Genomic DNA, 19487 nt, shown 5'->3' with positions numbered 1-19487 from the left:
CCTCCCAGTCGGGGAACACTTCAGCGGTCCAGGATATTTGGCCTCGGACCTTCGGGTGACCATCCTCCAAGGCGGACTTTGGGACAAGCAACAACACAGAGTTATGGGAATGGCCTCAACTGGGACCTTGGGTTCATGTCACACTACAAGTGACCCCACTGCACCACACACACACTCGCACCGATACATGCACCCCCTTACACATACCCCATCACACACACACAAATACACTTAACCAAGCTTACACACACATTTATACACACACACTCTATCATGTGCACTCACATCCACACGCAAACACTCACATGCACACTCAATCTGTCGCTGCCATATGGGAACACATATAAGCTTATGGGATGAATTTGTTTTTGCAGAGTCACATTTTATTTTGTTCAAAAATTGCATGAATCCATGTAAAACTCTGTAAATCTATACAGAGGGTTTGTCAGTCTGACATAGCATTGGGACACAGGCAGACTTCACACCTATTGGTTAAAAAGCTGAGCTATCTTGAGAATGTAATTTTAAAGAAATTCTGGGATTGACATATCAAAGAACAGAAACCAGCATATCCCATTATAAAAGGTGAAAGTTTTAATCTAAGATTGTTTACTGTATCACATCTCCATGACACTGGATTCCTTTGGCTATAAATTCTGTGAGCATGATCTTAATCTCCACAACCACCTGATGAAGGAGCGGCGCTCCAAAAACTAGTGCATTCCAAGTTAACCTGATGGGCTATAACCTGGTGTGTGTGATTTTTAAGTATATTTCCAAGTCAAGATGATGTGTGACTTGGAGTGGAACTTGCAGGTGGTGTGTTCCCTTTTATCTGCTACCCTTGACTATCCAGACGGAAGTGGCCATGGGTTTGGAGGGTGCAGTCTGAAGATCTTGGGTGAATTTCTGCAGTGCATCTTGTAGATAGTACACACTGCTGCTACTGAGCATCAGTGGCGGAGGGAGTGGATACTTGTGGATGTTGTGCCAGTCAAGCAGCTGCTTTCTCCTGGATGATGTCAACATTCTTGAGTGTTGTTGGAGCTATACCCATCCAAGCAAGAGTAAGCCATTTTGGACTGATATGGGAGAAATGTCTTCACCCAGAGAGTGGTAGCCTTTGGAATTCTCTGTCACATAGAGCGGTTGATGCCAATATATTGAATGTCTTCAAGAAAGGGGATCAATATAGTTCTTAGCCCTAAAGGGATCAAAAGGTATGGGGAGAAAATGGGCACAGGGGACTGAATTGGATGATCAGCCATGATTATATGGAATGGGGATGCAGGCTTGAAGGGCCAAATGGTCTTCTCCTATTCCTGTTTCCCATGTTTCTGTATTTCTGAGGTTTTTGTACTTACGTTCTGAGCTACGGTGCTGGAGAGTTCACTCAGTGGCGCCCAGCTGACACACTGAAGGAGGATCAGCTCTGATCTGGAGATTCACCGACTGTCCCCTTTCTCCCTGCAGGTTGGGCAGTTTGCCTGTCACGCTGGGCTGCCTCCTAGGATGGTGCTGAGAGCTGTCCCATGCACCCGCACGGTGTGATGGCCAGTCCGCAGGAGGTCCTCCCATGGTCACCCGCCTCCCACCTCGCCAAGCAGAGTCTGACGGAGGAGCTGGGGACACCGGGGGAGGACCCCGCGGTCCAGTCCGGAGGCCGCTGCCTCTTGTACTCCCCACCCGAGATCCTGGACAACCTCCGCGAGAGGACGCCCCCGCAAGGCCAGACTGGCGCCAACTCCAACCAGGCACTCACCGTGACGGTGCTGACCAGCGTCAGTGAGGACACCCGTCACCACTTCCAGAACAGCGTGCTGCAGCTCAGGGAGCAGGAGGACAGCAGCAGGAGCTCCCAGGGAGCTGAGGACAGGAACGGCAATGAAGGTGAGGGCGGTGAGCATGATGGACCGGAGGAGATGAAGATCCATTACAACCGCTCGGGCTCAGGTCTGGGATCTGGGCCTGGGGGATTCCTCGAGGGGCTATTCGGCTGCCTGAGGCCTGTGTGGAACATCATCGGGAAGGCCTACTCCACAGACTATAAGCTACAGCAACAAGGTATGTGACAGCTCAGCAGTCAAAACGGTCTTATAAATGGTCAGCTACATGCCAGTTACCTCTGCTTCAGTGCCCACAGGTGAAAGCTTCATTTGTTGTATTCGGGTGGCATCATCTACCTCTTCACGCCCAAGTTAACACAGTCTGTCCAGCATGTTATGTTGTGTACCAGGTTGTATTTTGCTGTTGGTTGTATTTGTTACCAGGCTGTATTGTTTATGAGTTTGTATGGAATAACAGGTTGTATCATGTTCTGGGTTCTAATTGTCCCAGCTTGTATTGTCCCCCAGGTTGTATTGGTTACCAGCTGTATTGTGTACCAGCGTACCAATGGTATAATGTACTATTGTATTGTCCTGCAGGCTGTATTGTGTACCAGGCTGTATTGTCCCTCAGGCTGGAGTGTATTGTGTACTGTATTGTCCCACAGGTTTTATTGTGTACCAGTTTGTGTTGTTTTCCATGTTATATTGTGCTGCGGGTTCTAGCATGTACCAGGCTGTATTAACCTTAAGATTACATTGTGTACTAAACTGTATCATGCACCAGATGTATTTTGTAGCAGGTTGGTTGTCCTGCAGGTTGTATTGTGTACCAGATTGTCATAGAATCATAGAGTTATACAGCATGGAACCAGATCCTCAGAACTACTTGTCCATGCCGACCAGGGGCTCAGTGGTTAGCACTCCTGCATCACAGCACCAGGGACTCAGGTTTGATTCCAGCCTCGGGCAACTGTCTGTGTGGAGTTTGCACATTCTCCCCGTGTCTGTGTGGGTTTCCTCCCGGTACTCCAGTTTCCTCCCACAGTCCAAAGATGTGCAGGTTAGGTTAATTGGCCAAATTAAACTGCCCATAGTGTTCAGGGACGTTTAGATTAGGTGCATTAGTCAGAGGAAATATAGAGTGATAGGGTAGTGGAATGGGTCTGGGTGAATTGCTCTTTGAGGGGTGGTGTAGACTTGATAAGTGCCAAATGGTGTGTTTCCACTTTGTAGGGATTGTATGATGTCCTAACTGATCGCATCCCATTTGCCAACATTTGGTCCTTAGCCCTCTCAACCCTTCCTATTCATGTAGGCATCCAGATGCCTATTAAATGACGTAATCGTAGCTGCCCCCACCACATCCTCTGGCAGCCCTTTCCTTACGCGCACCACCCTCTGTGTGGAAGAGTTGCCTCTTAGGTCCCTTTTAAATCTTTCCCCTCTAACCTTAAGTCTATGCCCTCTAGTTTGGACTTTCCTACCCTGGCAAAAAGACCTTGGCTATTCACCGAATCCATGCCCCTCATGATTTTATAAACCTCTATAAGGTCAGCCCTCAGTCTCTGACACACCGAGGAGAAAATCCCCAGCTATTCAGCCTGATCTTGTAGCTCAAACCCTCCAATCCCCAAGACATCCTTCTGATCCCTTTCGAGTTTAACGTCTTTCTGAAAGTAGGGAGACCAGAATTGAAAGCAGTATTCCAAAAGGGGCCTCACGAATGACCTGTACAGCCGCAACAAAACATCTCAACTTCTATATTCAGTGCATTGACCAATGAAGGCAAGTGTACCAAATGCATTCTTCACCGTGCCTATGACTTTACTTTCAAGGAACTGTGAACCTGCATCCCTAGGTTTCTGTCTTCGACACTTCCATGGCCCTCCCATTAAGTGTATAAGTTCTGGCCTGATTTACCTTACCAAAATGCAACACATCGCATTTATATAAATTAAACACCATCTGGTATTTCTCTGCCATTGACCAATCTGATCAAGGTCCCGTTGTACTCTGAGATATCCTGCTTTACTGACCACTATACCACCAATTTTGGTATCATCTGCAAACTTACTAATTAAACTTCCTGTATTAACAACCAAATCATTTATATAAATGAATGGTACACAGTGAATTTGAATTGAGTTATTCCATGAATAACTTTAATGTGAAATTTGACCCTTGATTTCATTGTATAGTAACTCTTCTTCAAACCTTTCAGCCATGATATTGCTAAATGAGATGGCCATGGGAAATCTAATGGACGTGTCCATTATGGAAAACAAATACTGATTCCCACTTTTTGTTTTAGGTAAGGGTCCTATTCAGTCAATTAAGACTCTTGTAAAAAATTCTTTATATTTGGGAATTGGTATTAAGGGTGCTGGTTTTATCACTGCCTGCAGTTTTCCAATTACTTGACACGTATGACATGTCCAGCAAAATTTAACCGCGTCCTTATGCAGTCCAGGCCAATAAATATGTTTTTGTATTTTGGCTTGAGTTTTCCTTACTCCCTAATGACCTCCTACTAGTAAGTCATATGCTACCCTCAACACCTTCTTTCTATAACCCACCAGTAATCCAACTTGATGTACCTCTGCCCATTTGTCAATGCCTAAATATGTGATGATCTCCAGTTCCTCATCAAGACTTTAGGTTTAAGATAGTAACATTCTTGTATGCACTCAGATTCTATTTCAATATGTACTTTTTGAGACAAATAGAGTCATAGAGATGTACAGCATGGAAACAGACCCTTCGGTCCAACTCATCCATGTCAACAAGGTATCCCAACCCAATCTAGTCCCACCAGCCAGCACCTGGCCCATATGACTCCAAACCATTCCTATTCATGTACCCATCCTTGTAAATGTTGCAATTGTACCAGCCGCCGCCACTTCCTCCATCAGCTCATTCCATACACATACCACCCTCTACATGAAAAGTGGCCCCTTAAGGCTTTTTTATATCTTTCCCCTCTCACCCTAAACCTATGCTCTCTAGTTCTGGACGCCCCCACCCCAGGAAAAGAACTTTGTCTATTTACCCTATCCATGCCCCTCATAATTTTGTAAACCTCTATAAGGTCACTCCTCAGCTTCCGACGCTCCAGGGAAAACAGCACTAGCCATTCAGCCTCTCCCTATAGCTCAAATCCTCCAACCCTGGAAACATCCTTGTAAATCTTTTCTGAACTATTTCAAGTTTCACAACATCTTTCCGATAAGAAGGAAACCAGAATTGAACGCAATATTCCAACAGTGGCCTAACCAATGTCTTGTACAGCCGCAACATGACCACCTGTACTCAATTAACCAATAAAGGAAAGCAAACCAAACACCTTCACTATCCTGTCTACCTGCGACTCCACTTTCAAGGAGCTATGAACCTGCACTCCAAGGTCTCTTTGTTCAGCAACACTCCCTAGGACCTTACCATTAAGTGTATAAGTCCTGCTAAGATTTGCTTTCCCAAAATGCAGCACCTCACATTTGTCTGAATGAAACTCCATCTGCCACTTCTCAGCCCATTGGCCCATCTGGTCCAGATCCTGTTGTAATCGGAGGTAACCTTCTTTGCTGTCCACTACACCTCCAATTTTAGTGCCATCCGCAGATTTACTAACTATACCTCTTTGCTCATATCCAAATCATTTATACAAATGATGAAAGGTAGTGGACACAGGCCTTCAGTCTGAAAAACAACCCTCCACCACCACCCTCTGTCTTCTACCTTTGAGCCAGTTGTGTATCCAAATGGCTAGTTCTCCCTGTATTCCATGAGATCTAACCTTGCTAACCAGTCTCCCATGGGGAACCTTGTCGAATGCCTTACTGAAGTCCATATAAAGCCGCAGGTGGAAACAGGAGAAAATTCAATGAGTAAAGATATGGAAGTTGAAGTTTAATTATCAATCACGTCCACTGTTCTGCCCTCATCAATCCTCTTTGTTACTTCTTCAAAAAACTCAATTAAGTTTGTGAGACATGATTTCCCACGCATAAAGTCATGTCAACTATCCCTAAATCAGTCCTTGCCTTTCCAAATACATGTACATCCTGTCCCTCAGGATTCCCTCCAACAACTTGCCCACCATTGACGTCAGGTTCACCGGTCTATCGTTCCCTAGCTTGTCCTTACCACCCTTCTTAAACAGTGGCACCACGTTAGCCAACCTTTAGTCTTCCCGCACCTCACCCATGACTATTGATGATGCAAATATCTCAGTAAGAGGCCCAGTATTTATCCACTTATTAGTTTTTCATCTTTCTGTTGTAATTCAGCTAATTTTTCTGAACTAAAAATATCAACTTTGTCCTCCACCTGTTCCTACTTTTTCTCAACCATTTGATCAAACGTGCTCTTTGATAATTAAACTTCAACTTCCATATCTTTACTCATTGAATTTTCTCCCGTTTCCACTTGTGGCTTTGTGACCTTGTTACCGTACGGTCAGGAAAAATCCCGGGATATACTTCCTATAACACCTCAGTTGCCTGACTTTTCACTGGCTTTTCAACCACAGTAGGTATCACTCCCATGTATGATCCAGCTGTGTCATTATATAGGATAAACTGTATTTATGAAACTGAGAGTTTCTCTGTTATTCCTATCACAATTTCAACACTTTTCACCAAACTCTCCAAACTCACTTTGTATGATAGAACACTGCTCTCCTCATCACAAATTCTACATATTACCTGTCTGCCTGGCAATACTCCTTCTGAATCACAAATCTCCTAATCTCTCGTCATGTTGTATTGTAGACCAAACTATATTGTCCAGCAGGATGTATTGTATATCAGGCTGTATTGCATGCCAGGTTGTACTGTGTACCAAGTTATTGTATGTACCAGGTTTTCCTGTCCTGCAGGTTGTATAGTATATCAGGTTGTATTGTCCTGCTGGTTGTATTGTATATCATTTTGTATTGTGCTCCAGGTTATGTTATTGTGTCTACTTTGGATTCCAGCATCTGCAGTGCTTTTCTTCTCTAAACAATACAGTGGCAGGAATTCAACCTGATACACCATATAACCTGCAGGATAATACAACTTACAGTTTGCTACACAATACATCCAGCAGCATAATACCACCCCGATTCAACCTGGTAGGTTTACCCTGGCTGTATTGTGTACCAGCTTGCATTGCCCTGCACGAAGTGTGTATCGGGTTGTGTTGTCCTGTCTATCTGGTTGTATTGTTTATCCGGTTATATCCTGGCAGTTGTATAGTGTCCCAGGTGGTGGTATGCTTGTTACAGGCTGTGTTGGCCTGCTGGTTGTACCGTTCTACCATGCACCAGGTTGTATTGTGAACCAGGCTCTGTCCTGCTGGTTGTATTGTGTACCAGGTGATATTATGCTGCTGGATATATTGTGCAGCAAGCTGCAACTTCCTGTAAGTTGTGTTATCCTGCAGGTTATATTGCGTACGAAGTTGTATTGTTCCGCCAGCTATATTGTTTACCAGGCTGTATTGTGTATCAGGTAGGAATGTCCTGCCAGTTGTATTGTATACCAGGTCAGGTTATATACTGGGCCATACTGTGGCAGGTTTTATGTCCACCAGGCTTTGTGTCCCAAAGTGTATGCTGCTGGTTGTGATGTGTACCAGGCCATAAGATTGTATTGTGGTACAAATAGTATTGTTAAATCCGGGTAGTATTATGCTGCTGGATGTACTGTGTAGCAAACAGTAAGTTGTATTATCCTGCAGGTTATATGGTGTATCAGGTTGAATTCCTGCCAGCTGTATTGTTTAGAAAAAAAGCTGCAGGTGCTGGAATCCAAAGTAGACAAGCAGGAGGCTGGAAGAACACAGCAAGTCAGGCAGCATCAGGAGGTGGAGAAGGTATAATCCTTCTTCAGGAAAGGAGGTGGGGCTAGGGGGAGCTACAGACAAAGAGGGGGAAGGGTTATTGGTGGGGAGAGGGATGGAGTGGTGAGGTAGTGATAGGTGAATATAACTGGTAGGTACATCCTGTTAAGTTGATAGGTGGAATGAATCCGGTTGGTAGCTGGAAGGAGGGGTTGGTTTGAGGGATGGAAGGGAGGAGGTGGGGCTGGAAAGCAAGTCGGGAAAGGGGTGGGAGGTTAATTGAGATTAGAGAACTTAATGTTGAGTCTTCTGGGCTTTAGGCTGCCCAGGCAGAAGATGAGTTGTTCCTCCAACTTGCGGTCTAATTCATTGTGGCAATGGAGGAGGCCAAGGATGGAAATGTCAAAGAAGGTGTGGGAAGGGGAATTGAATTAGGCAGTGACCAGGAGGTCAGGCTTGGTTGAGCTTACGTTTGGTCTCACTGATGTAGAGAAGACCATATTGGCAGCACTGGATACAGTACAGGTTGGAGGAGCGGAAGGGCTATTTAGGGCCCTGGATGGAAGTGAGGGAGGTGGTGTGCTGGTAGGTTTTGCATCTTTTATGGTTGCAGGGGAAGGTGCCGTGCGGGTTGGTGGGGAGGGTGGCGTGAACCAAGGAGTGGCAAAGGGAATGGTCCTGGCGGAAGGCAGAGAGGGGTGGGGAGGGGAAGATATTATTGGTGGTGGGGTCTAGTTGGAGTTGACGGAAGAGTTTGAGGATGATATATTGGATGCGTAGACTGATGGGCTGGAAAGTGAGGACAAGAGAGACCCTGTCTTTATTATGTTTGGATAGGGCGGGATTTAGAGCAGTGGGGTGGGGAATGGAGGAAGTGTGGTGGAGGGCAGTCTGGATGACAGAGCGGGGAAAAGCACATTGTTTAAAATAGGTGCACATCTGGGATGCTTGGGAGTGGAAAGTCTCCTTGTCAGAGCAGATGCGATGGAGATGGAGTAAGTGGGAAAATGGATTGGAGTTTTTGCAGGATACTGGGTGGGAGGCGGTTTTGTCCAGGTAGTTATGGGAGTCTGTGTGTTTGTAGTAAATCTCAATCCGTAAACCAGGCTGTGTTGCCCTGTAGGTTGTATTGTCTGCCCGGTTGAGATGTGTACAAGCTGTATTCTCCTGAAGGCTGTACAGTATTGTCCTGGAGGTTGATTTGGTTTAATTTGATTAGATTTATTATTGCTATATGTACTGAGATACAGTGAAAAGTATTGTTTTGCATGCAAACCAGACAAATCATATCTTACGTAACCAGACAAATCATATCTTACCCGGCCCATCAAGCTAATAGAACAAAATGTGTATTGTGTACCAGGCTGTATTGTGTAGCAGATTACATTGTCCAGCTGGTTGTATTGGTTACCAGGCTGTATTGTGTATCAGTTTGTATTAAATAATTTTATATCATGTGCCAGGTTGTGTTGCCCTGCAGGTCATTTTTTTTTATGGACCAGGTTGTATCAATTACCAGTTTGCATTATCCTGCAGATTGTATTATACTGGCTGTATTACGCCAGTTGTACTGTATTCTAGATTATTGTGCAGCAGGTTGTATTGTGTATTAAGTTGTTTCTTTTCAGTTGTAATATGTAACAGATTGTAATGTGTATCAGGTTCTGTTTTACATCAGGCTGAATTATGTATCAAGTTTGATTGTGTACCAGGTTGTATTGTGTGCTAAGTTGCATCATGTACGAGGATTTAAAGTCTACCAAGCTGTATTCTCCTGCCAGTTGTATTGTGTACTTAGTTAGAGTGATAGAGATGTACAGCATGTAACAGACCCTTGGATCCAACTCGTCCATGCCGAACAGATATCCCAACCCAATCTAGTTCCACCAATCTAGTTCCACCGGCCCATATCCCTCCAAACCCTTCCTATTCATAAACCGAGCCAAATGCCTCTTAAATGTTGCAATTGTACCAGCCTCCACCACTTCCTCTGGCAACTCATTCCATACACGTACCACCCTTTGTGTGAAAAAGTTGCCGCTTAAGTCTCTTTTATATCTTTCCCCTCTCACCCTAACCCTAAGCCCTCTAGTTCTGGACGCCCTCACCCCAGGGAAAATACTTTGCCTATTTACCCTATCCATGTCCCTCATAATTTTGTAAACTTCTATAAGGTCACCTCTCAGCCTCCGAAGCTCCAGGGAAAACAGCCCCAGCCTGTTCAGCCTCTCCCTATAACTTAAATCCTCCAACCCTGGCAATATACTTGTAAATCTTTTCTGAACCCTTTCAAGTTTAACAACATCTTTCCGATAGGAAGGAGACCAGAATTGCACGCAATATTCCAACAGTGGCCTAACCAATGTCCTGTACAGCCGCAACATGACCTCCCAACTCCTGTACTCAATACTCTGGCCAATAAAAGAAAGCACACCAAACGCCTTCTTCACTATCCTATCTACCTGCGACTCCACTTTCAAGGAGCAATGAACCTGCACTCCAAGGTCTCTTTGTTCAGCAACACTCCCTAGGACCTTACCATTAAGTGTATAAGTCCTGCTAAGATTTGCTTTCCCAAAATGCAGCACCTCACATTTATCTGAATTAAACTCCATCTGCCACTTCTCGGCCCATTTGCCGATCTGGTCCAGATCCTGTAGTAATCTGAGGTAACCTTCTTCTCTGTCCACTACACCTCCAATTTTGGTGTCATCTGCAAACTTACTAACTGTACCTCTTATGCTCGCATCCAAATCATTTATGTAAATGACAAAAAGTAGAGGATCCAGCACTGATCCTTGTGGCACCCCACTGGTCACAGGCCTCCAGTCTGAAAAACAACCCTCCACTACCACCCTCTATTTTCTACCTTTGAGCCAGTTTTGTATCCAAATGGCTAGTTCTCCCTCTATTTCATGAGATCTAACCTTGCTAACCAGTCTCCCATGGGGAACCTTGTTGAACGCCTTACTGAAGTCCATATAAATCACGTATCGTTCTGCCCTCATCAATCCTCTTTGTTACTTCTTCAAAAAACTCAATCAAGTTTGTGAGACATGATTTCCCACGCACAAAGCCATGTTGACTATTCCAAATCAGTCCTTGCCTTTCCAAATACATGTACATCCTGTCCCTCAGGATTCCCTCCAACAACTTGCCCACCACCGAGGTCAGGCTCACTGGTCTATAGTTGCCGGCCTGTCCTTACTACCCTTCTTAAACAGTGGCACTACGTTAGCGAACTTCCAGTCTTCTGGCACCTCACCTGTGACTATCGATGATGCAAATATCTCAGCAAGAGGCCCAGCAATCACTTAATTATATTGTCCTTGTGGGTGTATCAGGCTACATTTTGTACCAGGTTGCATTGTGTGCCAAGTTGTACTGTCCTGTAGATTATCTTGTCCTGAAGGTTGTATTGTGCCAGTTAGTATTATATACCCAGGTTTATTGAATATCAGATTAGTTCATGTACCATAATGTAAAGTGTATCAAGGTGTATTGTGTATCAGGTTTAGATTAGATTAGATTAGATTACAGTGTGGAAACAGGCCCTTCGGCCCAACAAGTCCACACCAACCCGCCGAAGCGAAACCCACCCATACCCCTACCCCTACATTTACCCCTTACCTAACACTACAGGCAATTTAGTATGGCCAATTCACCTGACCCTGCACATCTTTGGATGGTGGGAGGAAACCGGAGCACCCGGAGGAAACCCACGCAGACACGGGGAGAACGTGCAAACTCCACACAGTCAGTCGCCTGAGGCGGGAATTGAACCCGGGTCTCTGGCGCTGTGAGGCAGCAGTGCTAACCACTGTGCCACCGTGCCGCCCACGTCATCTGCAAACTTACTAACTTGTGTTATGCCAGTTAGTATTATATGCAATCAAAAGAGAAAATGCTGGAAAGTCTCAGCAGGTCTAGCAGCATCTGTAAGGAGAGAAAAGAGCTGACGTTTCGAGTCTAACTGACCCTTTGTCAAAGCTTTGACAAAGGGTCAGTTAGACTCGAAACGTCAGCTCTTTTCTCTCCTTACAGATGCTGCCAGACCTGCTGAGACTTTCCAGCATTTTCTCTTTTGGTTTCAGATTCCAGCATCTGCAGTAATTTGCTTTTATCCAGTATTATATGCAATGTTGTGTACTCTACCAGGGTTTATTGTGTATCCAGTTGCATTATGTAGCTGCTTGTATAGTATATACAGGGTGGCACAATGGCTAGTGGTTAGCATCACTGCCACACAGCACCAGGGACCTGGGTTTGATTCCGTCTTCTTGCAACTGCCTGTGTGGAATTTGCATGTTCTCCTCTTGTCTGCATGGATTTCCTCCAGATGCTCTGATTCCTCCCATAGCCCAAAGATGTGTAAGTTAGGTGGATTAGCCCTGCTAAATTGCTGATAATTTCCAGGGATGTGCAGGCTAGGTGGATTAGCCATGGGAAATCCACGGTTACAGGGGTAGAGTAGGAGGCTGGGTCTGTGTGGACTCGATGGGCCAAATGGTTTGCTTCTACACTGTATTGATTCTGTGTAATATACTATAGCTTGTATAGTGTATACCAGCTTGCATGTATTCCTGGTTGTATTGCACACCAGATTGTATTACATAGCATCTTTTATTGTCTGCAGTTTGTTTTGCAAACCAGAATAAACAGTGTGCCAAGTCTTCTCGTGTCACAGCCTGTATTGTGAATCAAGTTTAATTGTCTACCAGATTGTATTGTGTACCATGTTCTATTGTGAACAAAGCTGTATTATGTGCCAGGTTGTTGTTTGTAACATCATGACTGGTTCTATTGTCCACCAGTTTGTAATGAGTACTGTATATATTGTGTACGAAGTCTTAGCTATCGGATTGTTTTATGTATCATGTTATATTTTGTACCAATTTATGTTATCTACCTGGATATATTATGTTCCAGGTTGTATTGTGTAAAATGTATTGGGTGTCATGTATTGTATACCAATTTAGTCCATACCACCCCTCTGAAGAGCAACCCACCCAGCCTCACCCCCTACCCTATCCCCTGCAATTTTGCATTTCCCATGGCTAAGCTTCCAAACCTACATATCCCTGGACACTACAGGCAATTTAGTGTGACCAATCCACCTTACCTGGATATCTTTCGACTGTGGTAGGAAATTGGAGGAAACCCACACAGACATGGGGAGATTGTGCAAACTCCACACAGAAACTGGTCCAAGGCTGGTACTGAACCCGGGTCCCTGGTACTGTGAGGCAGCAGTGCTGAGCTGCCGTGCTGCCCCTTTCTACTGCCAGTATTGTCTGCCGGATTGCATTGTCTACCAGGTTGTATTATGGACTGGGCTGTATTGTGTGCCATGTTGTATTTTGTGTCACATTGTTTACACAGCTGTAATGCAAGAATTGAAAAGGAGGGAAGAACTCAAGAAAATTACAACTGCTAAGAAAGTATTACTGAGTAAATTACTGTAACTGCGAGTTGACAAGTCCCCAGATGCTGATGGAGTTCATCTTAGAAGTAACTAGAGAGATAGCTGATGCATTGATTTGAATTTTCCAGCACTCATTGGAAATGAGCAATGTTCATTTGATTGGAAACTAGCTAACAAAGCTCCTTTATTTATAAAAGGGAGGGCGACAGAAAGCAGGAAACTTACAGGCCAGTTAATTTAACATGTCAAGAGGGAAAATGTTCAAAGTTATTATTAAAAGATGTTACAACCAGGCACTTGGACAAGTTCAAGGTACTCAGACAGATCCAACATGCTTTCATCAAATGGAAATCATGCTTAATTCCTTTATAAATGTTCTTTGAATAAGTAACATGAGTTGTAGATAAAGGGGAACCAGTGGATATGTTGTCCTTAGATTTGGTATTTGATAAAGTCCCAATTCAAAAGTTATTGTGGAAGATAAATGCTCATGGTATGGAAGTAACATGTTAGCATGGATAGAAGATTAGCTGGCTATCGAGAAGCAGAAAGTAGGAATGAATGGGTGTTTTTCAGGCTGGCAGGATGTCATTTGTCGCAGTGGCCAGTGCTTGGGGCCTCAACTCTTTACAATTGATATAAATATTCAGACAAAGGGATCGAAGATATGGGAGATGAATTTGTTGACGTCACAAAGATGGTTAGGAAAATGAGTTGTGAAGAGGACATAGAGCCTGCAAAAGGATTAAGTGTGTGGGCAAAGATCTGGCAAATGGAGTATAACTTGAGAAGGTGGGCAATTGTCCGCTTTGGCAGAAAGCATAAAAAAGATGCATATTATCTAAATGGTAATAAAGCTCTGAAATGCAGAGAGATCTGGGTGTCCTTTTCTATGAATGACAGATACAGCAAGTAATCAGAAACGCTAATAGAATATCATGGTTTATTGCAAGGGGAACTGAATGCAAGAGGAGGAGGTTGTTCAGTTAATTGGGGCATTAGTGAGACATATCTGGAGTACTGCGTACAATGCTGGCTACTGTTCTTTCGGAAAGATGTTAATGCATTGAAAGCAGTTCAGTTTACTTGACTAATACCCAGAAGGAGTGGAATGCCTTATGAGAAAAGGTCTGTATTCTCTGGAGTTTAGACAAGTCAGAGGTGACTTAATTGAAACTACAAAATCCTGAGGGGACTTGACACCAGGTAGATCCTCTTGTGGCAAAAGTGAGGACTGCAGATCAGAGTCTAGATCAGAGTGGTGCTGGGAAAGCACAGCAGATCAGGCAGCATCTGAGGAGCAGTAAAATTGACGTTTCGGGCAAAAGCCCTTCATCAAAGTCCTATGAGGCAGGGAGCCTCGAGGGCGGAGAGATAAATGGGAGGGTGGTGGGGTTGGGGAGAAGGTAGCTAATAGGTGGGGAGGTGGGGATGAAGGTGATAGGTTGGAGCGGAGGGTGGAGCAGATAGGTGGGAAGGAAGATTGGTGGGTAGGACAGGTCATGAGGGCGGTGCTGAGCTGAAAGGTTGGAACTGGTGTAAGGTAGGGGGAGGAGAAATGAGGAAACTGGTGAAGTCCACATTGATGCCCTGGGGTTGAATTGTTCCGAGGCAGAAGATGAGGCGTTTTTCTTGCAGGCGTTGGGTGGTGAGGGAGTGGCGGTGGAGGAGGCCCAGGACCTGCATGTCCTCGGCAGAGTGGAAGGGGGAGTTGAAATGTTCTGCCACGGGACAGTGGGGTTGATTGGTGCGGGTGTCCTGTAGATGTTCCCTGAAGCGCTTTGCGAGGAGGCGTCCAGTCTCTCCAATGTAAAGGAGACCGCATCTGGAGCAACGGATACAATAAATGACATTGGTGGATGTGCAGGTGAAACGTTGATGGATATGGAAGGCTCCTTTGGGGCCTTGGACGGAGGTGAGGGTAGAGGAGTGGGCGCAGGTTTTGCCATGGAAAATCCAAAACTAGTGGTCATAGTTTAAGAACAAGGGGGCATCCTTTTAAAGACAGAGATACAGAAACCTTTTTTTCTCTGAGGTTTGTAAATCTTTGGAATTCCCTTCCTTGAAAGGCAGTGGATGCAGAATCTTTAAATATTTTGAAGGCAGATTCTTAATTACCAACAGGATGAAAGATTAACTGGGAAATGCAGGAATGTCGAGTTCAGGTTCCAATCAGAACAGCCGCGATCTTATTTGTATGATGGAATGGGTTCGAAGGGCTGAGTGGCCTACTCTTGTTCCTTACTCATATGTTTATTTTTTAGATTAGATTAGATTACATTACAGTGTGGAAACAGGCCCTTCGGCCCAACAAGTCCACACCGACCCGCCGAAGCGCAACCCACCCATACCCCTACATTTACCCCTTACCTAACACTACGGGGAATTTAGCATGGCCAATTCACCTGACCTGCACTGTGGGAGGAAACCGGAGCACCCGGAGGAAACCCACACAGACACAGGGAGAATGTGCAAACTCCACACAGTCAGTCGACTGAGGCGGGAATTGATCCCGGGTCTCTGGCGCTGTGAGGCAGCAGTGCTAACCACTGTGCCACCGTGCCGCCCACGGTGTTGTGTTTAGCAACTCTGAGGAAGTGAGGATTACAGATGGTGGTGAGTCAGAGTTCAAAAGTGCCACACTAACTTGGAAAGTTAGAAAGGTTTGAAGAATGGGTGGATGGGACAAGGGAAGGGAAAGGTCTCCAATGGTGTGAAAGACAGGAGAGGTTAACGGACGGGAGAGCTAGTCCCCTACAGTCAAAGAAAATGGTGATGGAGAAAGAAACAGAAGGTGTGCTGAGAACAGGTGTACTTCCGACACTAAGCAAAAATAAAGAGAGAAGGAGAAAGATATAAAAGAGACCTAAGGGGCAACATTTTCACTCAGAGGGTGGTACGTGTATGGAATGAGCTGCCAGAGGAAGTGGTGGAGCCTGGTACAATTGCAACATTTAAAAGGCATTTGGATGGGTATATGAATAGGAAGGGTTTGGAGGGATATGGGCCGGGTGCTGGCAGGTGGGACTAGATTGGGTTGGGATATCTGGTCGGCATGGACGGGTTGGACCGAAGGGTCTGTTTCCCTGCTGTACATCTCTATGACTCTTTGAGGAGAAAGTGAGGTCTGCAGATGCTGGAGATCCGAGCTGGAAATGTGTTACTGGAAAAGCGCAGCAGGTCAGGCAGCATCCAGGGAACAGGAGAATTGACGTTTCGGGCATAAGCCCTTCTTCAGGAATGAGGAAAGTTTGTCCAGCAGGCTAAGATAAAAGGTAGGGAGGAGGGACTTGGGGGAGGGGCGTCGGAAATGTGATAGGTGGAAAGAGGTCAAGGTGAGGGTGAAAGGTCAGACTGGGGTGGGGGCGGAGAGGTCGGGAAGAAGATTGCAGGTTAGGAAGGCGGTGCTGAATTCGATGGATTTGACTGAGACAGGGTGGGGGGAGGGGAAATGAGGAAACTGGTGAAATCCGAGTTCATCCCTTGTGGTTGGAGGGTTCCTAGGCGGAAGATGAGGCGTTCTTCCTCCAACCGTCATTTTGTTGTGGTCTGACGATGGAAGAGTCCAAAGACCTGCATATCCTTGGTGGAGTGGGAGGGGGAATTGAAATGTTGAGCTACAGGGTGGTTGGGGTGGTTGGTCCGGGTGTCCCAGAGGTGTTCTCTGAAACGCTCCGCAAGTAGCCGGCCTGTCTCCCCAATATAGAGGAGGCCACATCGGGTGCAGAGGATGCAATAGATGATGTGTGTGGAGGTGCAGGTGAATCTGTGGCGGATATGGAAGTTTCCTTTGGGGCCTTGGAGGGAGGTGAGGGGGGAGGTGTGGGCGCAAGTCTTGCACCTCCTGCGGTTGCAGGGGAAGGTGCTGGGAGTGGAGGTTGGGTTGGTAGGGGGTGTGGATCTGACAAGGGAGTCACGGAGGGAGTGGTCTTTACGGAATGCTGATAGGGGAGGGGAGGGAAATATATCCTTGGTGGTGGGGTCCGTTTGGAGGTAGCGGAAATGACGGCGGATGATGCGCTTACATGGAGATTGGTGGGGTGGTCCACCCCAACCACCCTGTAGCTCAACATTTCAATTCCCCCTCCCACTCCACCAAGGATATGCAGGTCTTTGGACTCCTCCATCGTCAGACCACAACAAAACGACGGTTGGAGGAAGAACGCCTCATCTTCCGCCTAGGAACCCTCCAACCACAAGGGATGAACTCTGATTTCACCAGTTTCCTCATTTCCCCTCCCCCCACCCTGTCTCAGTCAAATCCATCGAATTCAGCACCGCCTTCCTAACCTGCAATCTTCTTCCCGGCCTCTCTGCCCCCACCCCAGTCTGACCTTTCACCCTCACCTTGACCTCTTTCCACCTATCACATTTCCGACGCCCCTCCCCCAAGTCCCTCCTCCCTACCTTTTATCTTAGCCTGCTGGACAAACTTTCCTCATTCCTGAAGAAGGGCTTATGCCCGAAACGTCGATTCTCCTGTTCCCTGGATGCTGCCTGACCTGCTGCGCTTTTCCAGCAACACATTTCCATCTCTATGACTCTATAAAACTAAAACAGCAAAGAGACGGAAACACAATGGGCATGCAGACTATGGCATAAATTGAACTCAATGTTCAGTCCCAAAGGCTGCAACAATCCAAACCTAAAGATGAATTGTTCCTGAAGCTTACACAGATACTCACTGGAGCAGTGCAGTCAGCCGAGAAAAGTCAGTGTCACTGCGAGAAGGAGAATTTAATGACAGGTTGGTGTCATGCTTGCAGACTGAATGGAAGTATTTTCCAAAATGGTCACCCAGTCTGTGTTTAGTTTCCCCAGTGCACAGGAGACCATATTGTGAATAATGACAACAACAGTCTGGAGGGAAGTGTAAAGCAATTGCTCCTTCGTCTGATTGGAATGTTTGGGGTCTCGGAGAGTGAGGAGAGTAGATGCAAGGACTGGTCTTATACCTCCTGTAATTGCACAGGAAGGGAACAGGGTGCTGAGGATGATTGCAGATTGGATCAGGGAGGGAACAGTCCTTTCAAAATGTTGACATGGGAGGGGAGGGGAAGATGCGTTTAATAGTGGCATAACACTTGAGATGGTGGGAATGGTAGAAAAGGAACCATTGAATACTGAGGCTGGTGGGGTGGAAAATGAGAACTAGAGGAACCCTAATGTGACTCTGGAAGAGAGAGGAGGGGGAAGTACCCAAAGTGTGGAAAATGTGTTGGACATGCTGACTACCCTGTCAAACATTGTGGGGTATGGAGAATACTTAGTTGAGAAGTAAAGTCAAGTCAGAAACCATCTTGGGAGAGGGTGTACCATGAGTATAGAAGTAACAGCGACAGAGGAACTGGGAGAGTGGCGTGGAATCCTTACAGGATGCAAGAATGGAAGGAAGTAAACCTTAGCCTATCACAGAACTAGAGAAAGGGAAGTTGAGGGAGTGAACAGTCATGAATAGACCTGTGAAACTGGGAAAAGGATGGACATGGGAAGCAAAGATGATGAAGTTTTCCAATGTGCAATTCCAATTTATATTGCTCCCTAATAGTATTGTGTATCAGTCTAGATTATATATAAAGTTAGAACATATGTCAAAATAAATAGAGGCAGGAGCAGGTCACTTGGCACCTCAAAATCTTTCCTCATTCAGTAAGATCATGGCTGCTCTGTTTGCGGCCTGAACTTCACTTTCCTCCCTACTCTTCGGAACTCTTCATTCCCATTTTGATCACAAATCTCTCTAACACAGCCTTGAATAATAGAGAGCTCTAAAACTTCACAACCTTCTGAGAAATGAAATTCTTCCTCATTTCTATTTTAAATAGCAGACCACCTTATTTGTAAACTAATTCGAGATACCTCCCCCGCCCCCGCCAAGGGGAAACAATCTCTCAGCATCCACCCTGTCATACCCTCTCAGGCTCTTCAATGTTTCAATGAGATCACCCGTCATACTTTGAAACTCCAATGGATACAGACCCAGCCTGCTCAACCTTTCCCTGTGAGAGCACCCTCATTCCAGGAATCAGCCTTGTGAACTTCTTCTGAACTACCCCCAGTGCAAATATGTTCCTCCTTAAGTCAGGAGACCAAATCTGTGCATGGTATTTCGGATCTAGTCTCAACAATTTCCTGTGCATTTACAAAAGGTTTACTTTTATACTTCAAGCCCCTTGCAGTTAAAGGCCAATGTGTTTTTTTTTGCTAATTCATAGCTTTTTACTTAACGTTTTAGATTCCGTGTGTCTTCCTTACAAACTTTATCTTTTAATCATCAAAAACATTTGGCTGCAATACACACTCAGTCCTTTTATCCAAATCGTTAATATAGTTTATAAATAGCTGGGGCCCCTGTGACTAAGATATAGGAGCAGAATTGGGCCATTCAGTCTATTAAGTCTGCTCTGCCA

General features: G+C 45.5%; 1 protein-coding gene across 11 annotated transcripts in view; it reads left to right on the top strand.

Annotated features, from left to right (window-relative positions):
- map3k13 (mitogen-activated protein kinase kinase kinase 13) overlaps positions 1-19487 on the top strand; it is a 160438-nt gene that overhangs the window by 86870 nt on the left and 54081 nt on the right. For all 11 annotated transcript variants that reach the window (XM_087988940.1, XM_043693384.2, XM_043693388.2 and 8 more), the window contains one exon: positions 1474-2064. In XM_087988940.1, coding sequence (XP_087845066.1) covers positions 1533-2064 — 532 coding nt within the window. In that variant the 5' untranslated portion in view covers positions 1474-1532. The remainder of the gene's footprint in view (positions 1-1473; positions 2065-19487) is intronic.

This window comes from Chiloscyllium plagiosum, unplaced genomic scaffold (genome assembly GCF_037043375.1).
Source record: "Chiloscyllium plagiosum isolate Xiang-an unplaced genomic scaffold, Cpla_swu_hap1 HiC_scaffold_7, whole genome shotgun sequence".
Classification (NCBI taxonomy): domain Eukaryota; kingdom Metazoa; phylum Chordata; class Chondrichthyes; order Orectolobiformes; family Hemiscylliidae; genus Chiloscyllium; species Chiloscyllium plagiosum.
The sequence above is the reverse complement of the archived record's forward strand: the minus strand, read 5'-3'. Positions and strand labels throughout refer to the sequence as shown.